The 13,440-nt window shown below is 39.2% G+C and overlaps 1 protein-coding gene across 4 annotated transcripts in view; it reads left to right on the forward strand.

The window, feature by feature from the left end:
- slc4a3 (solute carrier family 4 member 3) overlaps positions 1-13,440 on the forward strand; it is a 71,058-nt gene that overhangs the window by 43,420 nt on the left and 14,198 nt on the right. For all 4 annotated transcript variants that reach the window (XM_023950912.1, XM_023950911.1, XM_023950913.1 and 1 more), the window contains 6 exons: positions 2,090-2,235; positions 3,457-3,637; positions 3,743-3,878; positions 11,763-11,946; positions 12,690-12,795; positions 12,977-13,161. In XM_023950912.1, the coding sequence (XP_023806680.1) occupies positions 2,090-2,235; positions 3,457-3,637; positions 3,743-3,878; positions 11,763-11,946; positions 12,690-12,795; positions 12,977-13,161 (938 nt within the window). The remainder of the gene's footprint in view (positions 1-2,089; positions 2,236-3,456; positions 3,638-3,742; positions 3,879-11,762; positions 11,947-12,689; positions 12,796-12,976; positions 13,162-13,440) is intronic.

The raw sequence follows: 13,440 nt of genomic DNA on the forward strand, positions 1-13,440 counted from the left end.
TTATTTATTTTATGTTTTTAATGTTGACATTTTTATTGTAAATGTAATTTATTGTTTCCCCCTAGCCAGGACTCCCTTGAAAAAGAGATTCTTAATCTCAATGGGACAATTCCTGGGTAAATAAAGGTTAAATAAAAAAAAAAAAAAACATGCTTTAGTAGAGCTCTTCAAAATAAAACAAACATGGTCTTTCAGCATCATTTGTGTCTTCCATGCATCAGATGGTACAGCATTCAGTCAATGCTTCCATGCAGCGATGAGGCTAAAGACTTTGAACAGTAGCTCCTCCCACACGCAACAGGAGCGTCACGTTTATGAACACAAGCGTCGAGCAGCGAATTTGATGCACGAAATACGTTCAGCATGAACGTAGCAAAAGATTTTTGATTACGTTTTCTTACAGTGAGCCAAGTCACCCTTCAGAAGGAAAAACTAATCTTTTCTCCTTTTATTTACCCTCACCTTTCTTCCTACGGCATTATCAGCTTTTGTAAGAATTCATTGTTCCTTTAACATTCCTCATCTTAGCAAAATTATGCTCAAAATCATACATTTTGCATCAATTTCCTTGTGTTTGTTTAGCCCTCTAAAAGTGAGTATTTAACTCTTCAACTCTACCACAGACAGGTGGCAGCATACTCTTTCTAATTGTGTAACAGCAGGCCAAAAATCTGAATCATTGTTTTAGCTGTATTTTGATGTTATCTTTTAATAAACGTACAGTAATATTTCTGCCTCTGATCTGTTTGTTAATTGTGCTCAGGGTCAAAAGAGCATTTAACAGTGGGTTTAAAAAGAAGTTGAAGGAAAATTGCACAAAGAAGAATACTTACTGCTTTGGGGTGTAGGTTGACAATTTTTGTCCATAAATGATCTCTAGATTTGTGCAAAGAAACATAAAATAAATCACAAATGAAAGCAAAGATTAATGTTGTTTATCATGTGGATAGATGGTTTAAAGCTTTTGGCTTTTTTCATGTCACTGAACCTTTTGACTAAACATGTGTTTGAACATTAAAAAAGCATCTGAGATTGTTTGAATGTCCAGTCAAACCCTAACAAATTACACTTGAGAAGGTGCTTAAGAGCCGTGGTGTAAACATCCAAGTAGTTTGATGAATTTATTATTGAAAAAATAAAACACTTTATACAAATTTAAAAAGTTGCTTCAATTATTATTTTTAGACGTCATTATCTTAGATTTTCCTATTTTGTCAAGCTTTGCAGTGAAAAAAAATCAATCTTATATAATGCAAATGAGATGAATGAAACAGACTTTGGGACATTATTTTCTTAAAAGGTTTTAAAGCCCCACACCAATCATTCTTTGATCTAAGAGCATTCCCAGTGGTCTTTTACTTAGGAATATGCTGTTTTAATTTGCAATCAACGTGTTGTTTTCTAGGACATAGTTTCTGCAGAGCAGCAGTAGTTCATTAGAAATTCACTTCTGAGTTGTGGGAGGGACTGTTGGCACGGAGCAACCCCGCCCCTCTTCCCCTCTTGTGATGCAAATTTCTATATTACAAACAATCTTTTTTTAAACTGCATTTTCTCCTCTGCCAATGCAATATTCAGCCTGATTTAATCTTAATGTGTTTCATACATGCCCTCCCTCATCAGAAAAACGCCAAAAGAACATGTTAACTCAGAAAATACTATTTTAACGATGGGGGTCTTTATAAAAAAATCTTGCTTTATATATTTGGATTGCGATGTCTCAGTTTTTTTTATGAATATTATATTCATATTAGACAAATTTAGTGAGTGAATACTTTGTGACCATAACACTAATCCCTCAGAATCTGGCATGATTTATTAGTATCATTGGAAAAAAAATCTTTTTTTTTTGTCATTCACGCTTTGATTTTTTTTCCTTTATGTTTATTTCAGATAGTGGCATAAATGTATTTTCTATCTACACTGCCAAAGGACTATATTGATTTAGTCACTTTGCTGATGTACTGATGTAACTAGCATGGAATGTGACTGTGTCTTGGTTTTCATGTAACTGTAACTTTTTTCTGAATGGATCTCCTAACAATAGTAACCTGTGGTTTTCTGACTTAAACTGTTGTTTTCTTTTTAGGTCACAGGTTTGAGGACAACCCCGGAGTGCGTCGTCACCTCGTGAAGAAGTCATCTCGGTGTCAGCTGTCGCGTTCCAGCAACAGCTCCCCCCCTTTATCCAGTCTGAAGAAGAAAAAGAGGGCAGCAGAGAAGAAAATTCATGAGGTCTGTCATAGAGTAAAGACAGTGTCTTCACTTATCTGCATGATATTAGCTGGACTGTATATTATTGTGAATGTAAAAAGCAAAAAATGTGGAAAATTTTAATTTGGTGAAAGGTGATAAACCTAAATTCACAAGTGTTCACAAGTGATGTCCCGCATCAGTCCTGTACTGCTATTTTTGCAATTCTTCTTTTTAACTTTGCCTTTGTACAAAAATTCCCCCCTGCAACATACAAAAGAATCACCAATTTCTGCACGAACCTGGTACCTGAAACACAGCGCTTGAAACTGTAAAAAACAAATGAATGGGACCAAAGTTAATTTTTGGGGCTTTAAAAAAGTTTAAAATCCACTTACAAAACCAAAACACATGAAACGGGATTCCAAATGAAGTTTTGAAATTATTCTAGGATGGCCACAGGACCTAAAGCTTAATGTCCAGTTTATTTTCTTACAATATTAGAAAAGAAAATGTTTGTTCAAGCGATCTACATAAATTTTCACACGCACACCACAAGTTTAAGTCTACAACTACAACCGAAGTTTCATTGACCTTTCACCTTGGGATAAGGCCAACATCTTGAATTTTCAAAAGTAAATAAATAAATCACCTTTTCTACCAGCTACAAATTTAAACTTCTTTTAGGGCTTTTGATTTATCTCCTTTTACTTCTTTGAGCGTCATTGGGAAGGTACTTGGGGAAACGTTTAGACTTTAAACAGTATTAGCTTGGCTTGCTTGCACATTTTATACTGACATTTTTAAATTTAATAAATGAATCCTTGGCTCAAGCTAATTGAAATGATATGACATATGATATGAACATTTTAGGAATGTGGGCATGGTTAACAAAAAAACTTATTTACCAAGGAAATTCAAAATTTTACTTTTGCTGATTCTTCTAAAAATTACATAGACCTATTTTTCACTTCCAGGCAACCAAAAAATTAAATGGTTGCTATGGAGGTAAAACCAAGAAGAAGCCACCATTTTGAAAATAGTTTAGCTTTTTCATGAATGTATCACATGTGTGTGCCAGCCGCTAAGCCAGTGAGTTTGTGGGGGCAGGTAGCACTTGAGGGTCTTACAACATCGCCCATGGCTTTACTTTTATGTTATTTCTTTTATCTCACACTAAACAATGTTATATTATGAATTGCGTTTTATATTTGTCAATTGCTTGTGTTTATTCTTTACATTTCATTCCCGATGGATCTCTAGCTCTTTGTGGAGCTGAATGAGCTGATTGTGGAGAAAGAGCAGGAGATGCGTTGGAAGGAGCGCGCTCGCTGGATCAAGTTTGAAGAAGACGTAGAGGAGGAGACAGAGCGCTGGGGAAAGCCTCATGTGGCCTCGCTGTCATTTCGCAGTTTGTTGGAGCTTCGTCGCACCATCACACACGGTAAAAGTCCTCTAATGTCACAAATTTTTGCAGGGTTTTTCTACATAAAATGACGATTGAGTACCTCAGCTTTAGCAGCCATTGATGCTCCTTGTTTTGCTTCAGGTGCCATCCTGTTGGACCTTGAGCAGAACACTCTGCCAGGCATTGCCCATCTGGTTGTAGAAACGATGATCATTTCCGATCAGATTAGAGCGGAGGACAGACCCAGCGTTCTCCGGGCTCTGCTTCTCAAACACAGGTTAGTAAACACGCCGATACATGTTTGGATAAAGAGGGGGGGTCTTTCTTATGTGGGATAGGAGAGCGCATTCAAAAGACCACATCCCACTTTCCACCATTAAGACTGAAGAGCCAATAGAATGAATCTTCTTTAGAAATGTTTTGATTTCCGGTTGATCATTAAATCAAGGCAGTATACTGTTTTTCTCTTCAGCCTTTCCTTATTTGCAAACAGAGATGAAAAATGGTTGAATTGTCAAACACTTAAATGCAATAAATATAAAACAATTTTGATTAGGAATTTAAGGTTGCAATATGACCAACTGAATGAAAGGTGGTAAAAAAAAAAACGAATTATTACTAAATCTATAACTGTCGAAAACTAAATATTTTTTTCAATAAAGATTGAGAAGCCTTGCTGAGATTGCTGAATGAATAGATGGAAGGATGGATAAATAGATGGACTGCCTAAAAAGCTACTCAACTAATGTTCCCTTCTCTTTATGTTTACTAGTGACATAACCTTAAAAAATGGAAACGAATGTTGATCCTTTTGCAATGATTGAATTTAAAGGTAAATAAAGCAATATCCTAAATTCCATAACCTTTTTCTAAAATTATCACTTAGTCTTTTTGTTTTCTTTCTAGTTCCAGCTGATGATTTGTCATATTTGTACATGACAAACAAATAAAACAGAGCTTTTTTTATGTCTTTTATTCGTCTTTTAAAAAACAAACAAACAAAACATTATGTTCCTGTGGCTACCATTGACTACAAGAGAACTGGACTGAGTGATTGTGACGTCACACACAGAAAATGGTTTTCTTCTGGCTCCAACCAAAGAAAGTTGATTCAGTCGCCATTCTTTTTGCAATATGGGCTATCATGATGGAACTAGATGTCACCCATAGTCAACGGTCAGTTTATAACTTGATTAACTTGCACTAAAGAAAAAAAATATCACAACAATAAATCCAGATGACCAATTACATGTTAAAAAAAAGATATGACAGCAAGAACAGTTAATCTGACCAACAGAATGACTGAGTAACAGCTGTTTATTTCTCAATAAAAGTCTAAGGGATTTTGGCTTATTGGAGCCAGCAGGTACTTCTTGTTTGGAACGCTAAGGGGAGATGGGTCACTCAGTGCAGTTCTCAAATACAGTCAATGGTAGGAGCATGCATTGGTATAGTTTGTCAGTAATTTCTTGTAAATGATGAAAAAGAGGGGGGTGACCTCACATGCACTTGTTTCCTTGAAAACAGTATGTTTGTCCTGTTGATCCTGAATACCGGAATTAAATCCTTGTGATGAGTAACCATGCAGAGCAGTTTGTTTAAGCAAAAAGAAAGAAAAAAAAACTCAGCAAGACAGCTAAGAAAAAAAAAGGCTTTTCTTTGCGGAACTGAGCAGGGATTTTCCAAATAAAAGTCACTGAACTGGGCTTTGCTCATCAGCTGCTGTACTTCCCCTAAGTTAACTCAACTGCAAATGTCAACTCTGTGCTGCAACTCCACCGTGTTAACATAAAAAGAGGGACTCTATTGTGGATACAGTTACTGAACCTCTAATCTTATCCATATTAATATCCCGTATTACAGACCACTGTGCTTATTAAATACCTTTTTATTCATATTTCACCCTTTAGGAGTGAATTGAAAGGTTGTTTTAATGTGGTAGCTGACGAAGAGAAACGAAAAGGAAAAAGTTCACCTAAAGGAGTGGAGAGCATTTCAGCTCAGGGGAATTGATCTTTGATCTAAAGGGAAGAAATAACTTTTGAATCCCCTCGTGTTTCATGGGTTTAAAGCTTCTTGACTTCATAGTGTTAAACCTAATTGGACACTCAATCTCCACCAGCAGAAATGTGTGTTTGTAGATAAAAGTTAACGGTCATTGTCCCAAATGTAATCAAATTATTTTAAAAGAAAGATGGAAGGTTTTTATGATTTTCCATTTTGCTCAAATATAAAAATGTATCAATTTAGAGACTTAAAATATAAAAGCTTATTTAAATATACAGAATATCCACTTGACTCCTTTATGTTGGTCTTGTCAGCAACTGGTGGTGTAGGACCCAATGTGCAGAAGACCAGGCTTGGTGGCAGAAACTAAACCACAGAACCCTTACTGCCCCCCTACCCAAAAGGGCAGATTTCAGATAACCAAACATTTGAGAGGAGGGAACCTGAAAGAAAAAAAACCAAAAACAAGTCCAGAAAAATACTAAAGTTCGTCCAGCCAAACAGATTTGAGGGGTATCAGAGAAACCCCTCCTCAGAAATAGGCATAAAGAGTAGCAGTCCTGACAGCTGTACCCAGGCACAGGAAACATGAAGGGGAGCAGCCCCGCTAACCCTGATTTGGAACAAGAAACATAGCCAAGGGGGATGGACGGTGACCATCCTCAAGGACAGTAAACATGATGTAGACACATGTTTCTCAGGTTCCTTCTTTCCGATGTTGCCATCAGTTGGTATTGCCACATCCCCCACAACGGCTTTCCTCTGTTCTTTACTCACCACTACATGTCTAGTTGGTTTGGCATTACCATCCTGTTAGTCTGTATCTCCCTCATTACCACTTTCCAAGGGCTTTCCTATTTTGACTTTGTGGCTTCCAGTCTATATCTGCTCACATGTTCCTGTATATTATTCCAGCCACTTGATTGTGGCGCTCCATGTATGCTTTCCCTGCCAGCATCTTACACCCTGCAGTTATGTGCTGGATTGTTTCAGGCACCTCTTTGCACAGCCTACACCTTCGGTCTTGTCTTGTGAGGTAGAGCTGAGCCTCTATTGCTCTGGTGCTCAGGGCTTGTTCCTGAGCTGCCAGGATGAGCGCTTCAGTGCTGTCCTATAGGCCAGGCCTTTCTAGCCATTGGTAGGACTTCTTGATATCAGCCACTTCAGTTATGGTCCGGTGGTACATCCCATGAGGATCTGTCCTCAAGCACTGTATTCTCCATTGCCTGAGACATTCACTGAGCACACTGTCAGTTGGGGCCTTGAGCTTGATGTACTCATGCATCTTGGATGTTTCATCCTGGTTCCCACACTCACCAGTCCTCGGCCTCCTTCCCTGCTGCTGGCATATAGTCACAGGGTGCTGGATTTAGGATGGAACCCTCCATGTACAGTGAGGAGCATTCTTGTCTTAACACCTTTTGGTCTGCATGTTCTTTTGGCCATCTAATATTTCTGCAAGGAATCTGATAACTGATAGTGCGTAACTGTTTATCTCGTGGAACTCGTTTTTAATGTTGTACTGGCTTCTCAGGACTTGCCTGACTAGTTGGAGGTGTTCGTTGTGGTTTTCCTTCTTGCTTGTTCCAGGTTGCCATTTGCTGGGGGTATTCCATTATATATTGCAAGGTCTATATATTGATGTGTCAGGTTTCCTTGTTCGTGCTTTTCAGTCTTGGTTCTTGTAACAGCTTAATATGTTTTGTTGGCTACTGATGGAATGTGAAAGCAAAACTAAACCAATGATAGTGCAACTTTGGGGAATTCTAACCCAGTCTAACTGGATCTCTGAACTTTCTTGATCTAGATGTGCCACACCATTTTTTCAACTCTTGCTGAATCAAACATTATTCCTGTTGGAAATCCCCAGTGGAATAAGACACTCAAGGGAATTTTTACTTATTTGAGATGTGGTTCTGTGCTGCTCTTTTTGGCTCCTTAACAACAGAAAATAACAAAATGTTACAAACTTTCTGGTGTCACGATTTGCTATAGTTTTATGAAATACTTTTAACTACGGAAGATACAAATTTTCAGACAAATCAACACAAGTGTATGAGGAAAAAAGCAGGCAGGAGCAAGTTCATTTCTCATCTCATTACTTCTCCCCACAATTCCCAGAATGCTACTGGGTGCTTCGACAAGCCAAAAAAAAAAAAACTAACAAAAAAATCCTTCAAGCATCAAACTGAACAACCATATTTACAATGTGGAAAGAAAGCCATTGAGTTGAGCTTGAAAAACAGCTCATGTTACCCCGAACGCTTTTAAGACCCTTTAAAGGCGTCTTCTTTGCCAGTTTGTTACCTCAAAGTGACACCTCGTTCTTTTGTCTGTGGGCCCAGCTGGAAGCAGTATTTTACAGGACCATGTGGACCTCATCAGTCAGATGATGTCACCCGTGGACTTCACAGTAACAAAATGTAACTGTTGAAAACCAACTAGCACATGGAACACGTGAAAACTGCAACTTTTCTCCTTGAAGAAATAATTGATCTCCTGATGTTCATGAGATTAAGATGCCTCTCCAAATCATTATTTGTGCTAATATAAAAAAGTCACAGTCAGATATTTGCCTGTTTTCGACTCGTTAGGTCTATAAAAAACCCAACTACATTTATTGACCTGGGGCCTCATTTATAAAGCTTTGCGTAGGATTTGCGTCAGAAATGGCGTACGGATGAAACATAGGACGTGCGTACGCACAGAAATATTCGGATTTATAAAACCGTGCGCACGCACATCCTACGCATCTTTCCCTTAATAAATCACAACCGATTCTAAATGCAGCGCAGCTTTTTGCGGCTTCATGACACGCCCATATTTGTCCATAAATAGTCCGTGAAACGCCCACAAATGAATATTCATTGATTGCGGAACCATGGCAAACACCGAGAGGAAATCAAAAAAACGTAACTTCACTCAATGTGAAGTAAAAGTTATCGTTGGCGAGGTGGAAAAGAGGAGGAAAATGTTGTTTGGAGGGCACAGTGTGGCCTTACTAATGCCAAAAAGGCACGTGAGCGGCAAACGGTGGCAGACGCCGTAAATGCTGTAGCCTCACAACCTCGGACCGTGGCCGAAATAAAAAAGAAATGAAAGAAATGATCCGACATCAAAGTCGAGGCAAAAAAACGTCTAGCGCTGCATCGGCAGAGTGTGTCCGCCACGTGGGGGCTGGGGGGGGGGGGCTGGAGCTGACCCCTCTTGATGAGAAACTGGCCGCTATTATTGGGGAATCCCTATTAAGTCCCCCTTATCTGCGTCAGACGCGCCAGGGTCAGGCTGACACAGGTAAGAGAAATAATTAAAATGAATGCAGTCAAGTCACATGTATGCAGGCTACACAATTACAGATTATTAATATAGAACAATTTTATTTTAGTTGCTGGGTGTTCCAGCGGGGCCAGTGGTTACGATGCTGCAGCTGAGCAGCCGTCTGGCCCCAGCGTCTCCACGGCACGCGGCTCTCAACCCTCCAGCAGTGGACGTGTCCTCACCGATGCAGTCCTTGAAATGCAGAGGGAAGTCAGTAGTTCAATCAGAGAGGTGGCCAAGGAGTTGGGCGAAATCAAGATCGCCCTGACTGAAATAAACTGCACGATGAGGGAATTCTTAAATAAATAATATTTTCCACACCTCTTTTTCTTTACAAGCGACGCATCACTTCCAAACGCTGGCGCACAGCAGCAGCAAATGGCTCAAATGCGTGGGGATGGGGTTCAGGGTCGGGGCCAACACAGCAATCAGCGCCAGGGGGTAGAGGCACGTTTTTAAGCTGTGCCACATTGTGTAGCACAGCACATGCCAGCACGATTTGGCACACACTGTCACTTTCACGTGTTTCTTCCATCTGCCGACGGTGTCGCCGTTTCTCATTTCACCCGTTTTTGTGCGTACGCCTGGGTCAGAGCTTGCGTGGAGGACCGCACATTTTCCCGTCAAGTTTGCTTTTTATAAATCTCAACAATTGCGTAGAGAGTGGCGTACGCCTTCTTTTGTGCGTACGCAACGTTTATAAATGAGGCCCCTGATCCCTCAAGTAAACTCAGCAAACATACAACTATTTGGGCCAGTGCAAAACATTCTGTAATAAAATTGATAATGCTGAAGTAGCTCTTTGCTGTAAAGCTGCTTCTTTGTCAGTTCTGCGCTGCTGCCAGTATTCATCCCGTTACCTCTGTGTTTGTTGTGACTTATTAACAAAAACAGAATTGTAGGAATCAAGGGAAACTGTACTTTAAATAATTAACTGCAATTGTATATAACTTAGATTATAGAGGTATTTAGCTAACAATGTACTCATCTGGAGTAAATGTTGTGCAGTATGAAAATGAAGCATGTACTTAGACATGTAGGGCCCTTGGTAGGGGGGGTGCTTGGACATCACTGCCAGCAAGCAGCCTCCCAGCACCCTACCCGCCAGATTTAACAGCACCTTAGACATTTAGGGCCCCTTGGTGGGGAGGGTGAGGGGACATCACTGTGAGTAATCAGGAGATGTCCCCTCAGTGCCCTACCCGCCAATTTTAACTGCACCCCCTTAGTACACACACCCCTCCCCCCTCAAAATATACATTCCAACATAAACACACTAGTTGGTTTAAAGGCATAAGTATGCGTGTGTGAACACTATCGGTTTTGTGTACATGTGTACATTTTTTTCAGCTAGCAGATGTGTTGATAACATTTGAGTGTGTGTGTGGACAGGCCCCACCCTTTTTGTACTACATTTGAACCTTACCGTAATGATAAACAACCAGTAAACTTGTTGCTTTATGCTGCTTCATGGTCTTATCCCCCCCTCCTTTTATCACCCTCTTACCCCCCCCCCCCCCCCCCCCCCCTCTAACATCCCTCTCTCTTCTTCCCTTCTTTCGTTTTCCGTCCGGTCCAACACCAAAGATTTTCAAATAGATTGAAATTAATAAAGTTTGGCCTCAATTACAAAAGGGGTTTATTCAGACATACCTTTGGTTTGTCTGAAGATTAATAACCCCTCTTGTTAAAGTAAAATATGTCCAACACAAGAGGCCCTCAGCTCTCATCTGCCTGCCCAGCTGTTGGACAGGACAAGTAAAAAAAGAAAAAGAAAATGAAGCATGTTTTGAGATACAAATAAATTAAAAATGCATTTTGTTAACTCAAAGGAGGTGTTTTATTCTTTCTAGGTATGACAAACACACCAAGTTGGACATTTTTACACAATTGATTTTTAAAGAAGTACCATAAAAACAAAATGGTTTACCTCTAAGATAAATAAACTGCATCCACTGCTGGCTGATGAAAAATATGCTATGGGAACTTAAACCACATCTGCTCTGTTTTCTAAGCCACAAACCAAATCTATACGTAGCATCTTGCAGCATCTTCTTTCTAAGTATGACACAAACACTGATTTGGACCTTCAGAGCATTTCCTCATAAGTGAAAGTTTTAAAGTAACAAACAATTAAATAAATGATTTTAAGATTAATAAACTGCATCCACTGATGCCTGGTAAAAATATGCCATGGGACCTCAAAAAATGTCTGCTGACCTTAGCACATTTCTTAGTAAGAAAGTATTATAAATAATAAAACAAATGGTTTACATCCAAGATTATTAAACTGCATCCACTGCTGTCTGATAAAAAATAAACTTTGGGAACATAAACAGATCTGTCCTTCTCAGCCAACAACAATTCAGCATCTAAATACCTCAAAGAAGTTGTAATGTTCTACTTTTTCTAAATTTAATAAATACACAGATTTGGGTTTTAAACATTTTTATAAATAAAAACGAATCAATTAAAAAATAATAACACAAACAGCTAAAAGAAATGGTTAACATCTTAGAAGAGTAAACTGCATCCACTGCTACTTGGTTAAATTTGCTGTGGAAACTCAAAATACATCTGCTGTTCTTCCAAGCCAAAAAAAAAACCCTTATCAGCTTCTAATTAACCCAAAGAAACTGTGTTGTTCTAGCCTTTTTAAGTCTGACAGGTCAAGATTTTTCACTTGAAGATAATTTCTTTGTTAAATCAAAATAATGAGCTTCGAATACATAAAAAACACAAGAAATTTCATTACAAATAGAAAATTCAACATTGTAACACTGAAATATGAATGGTGGTACTCATACTAATTTATTTTGTTTGTTTTCCGCTACAGCCACCCAAGTGATATGAAGCATCGCTTTCACCGCCATCAATCGTCTGGCAGTCTTCATGCCAGCTTCAACCACAACCATTCCCAAGACACCAGTCAGCCACTGGTGGCAGAGGAATCAGAAGAGCATCATGAAATCAAAGGGCCAGTTTACGACCCCAAACAAGATGTTTTTGTCAGCCTGTTTGTAAGAATTCCTCACATATTGCTTTCTCATGTGTTAACATCAGTTAAGAGTAACTGCTACACTGATCATTGTTTTTTTTCCCCAAGCATGTTATTTTATAACCTTTAAGATATGAGAGCTGAGTGATGAAAGGCCCTGTCAAAGTTGAAAGAGTGCAGGCAACGAGCACATGCTGTGTTTTGACAAATTTACAGCTGGTGATTAAGCGGTTTTGACAGGCTCGAACCAGGATAATAGAGCTCAGCTATCTAAGTGGACAGCGATAAAAGCCACGCTGAGCTTTCTTGTTCTTCTGTCTGGATAGCATTAACTTTTAAAACTCACCAATGAATTTAGACATAAGTAGGTTCACTCAAACTCCTGATGTTAGGCCGGTGGGCCTCTGTATTTCTTAGACGCACCCCACCATGAGGTCAGATTTCGTGTGTGCAGCTCTTGAAGTCAAAGACAAAAAATCGCCCCCACAACACATGCGTCGAGTTATGTTCTTAGTCAGTCCACAGGTGCTTCTGCTTAAATCCTCTTGATATGTTAACTGTCGAAAACGTGTTGGGAGTTCCCCCCAAAAAACACTTCAAACATAAAACAGTTTTGTCGTTGTGTGGTTAAAACTGGACAAAGTCCTTAGTGGGAAAGGAGCTGATGTATACATTCACACGTTAATTCTGCATTATTGCTCTCACGCACTGTTCTGGTTCTTGAGATTGTCAAGTGGGAAATCTTTGTTCTGTTCTTGCCACAAGAAATCCCTCCACCCTCTGCCTGCTGAGAGCCATCACGGTGCCGCCAGATCCATGAAATTGCTTTCCAAGATTCCTAAGGATGCAGAAGCCGTCATTGTTTTAGTTGGTAAGTCTAGGGAACAACTAGGAAGGAATTTTTTTTAAAGACAACCTTAATATATGAACATCCAATTGCGAGGTACAGTACAGACCAAAAGTTTGGACACACATTCCCATTCATTTGAATAACTGTATTATCTCCATTTTTATGGAAAAAACATGTATAAATATACTTCCTCCCCATCAAGGCTGTGTTGACTTCCTGGAGCAGCCAGCGATGGCCTTTGTCCGGTTGAATGAAGCGTCCCTGCTGGAGTCTGTACTTGAAGTACCCGTACCCGTACGATTTATTTTTGTCCTGCTCGGCCCCAGCCAGTCCAATGTGGATTATCACGAGATTGGACGCTCCTTTGCCACCCTTATGTCTGACAAGGTAGATTTGCAACCTTCTGAAAACAAGATTTGTAAAATGTTGAATGGTTAATTGAGACAAAAAAATGGGATGCATAGAAAAAACACAAATAGAAATTGGTTCAACCATGACATACTCAAAAATTAAATTAAATAAAAAAATCAGTCTGTAGTATAAGTCGCAGCAGCCAAATAAAGCATAATCAATAAGAAAATTATCATATATAAGGTGCACTTTTGGGAGAAATTTATTTAACAAAATACGGGAACAGACATTCATCTTGAAAGGAAAACCATGCAT

Source organism: Oryzias latipes, chromosome 21 (assembly GCF_002234675.1).
Source record: "Oryzias latipes chromosome 21, ASM223467v1".
Taxonomy (NCBI): domain Eukaryota; kingdom Metazoa; phylum Chordata; class Actinopteri; order Beloniformes; family Adrianichthyidae; genus Oryzias; species Oryzias latipes.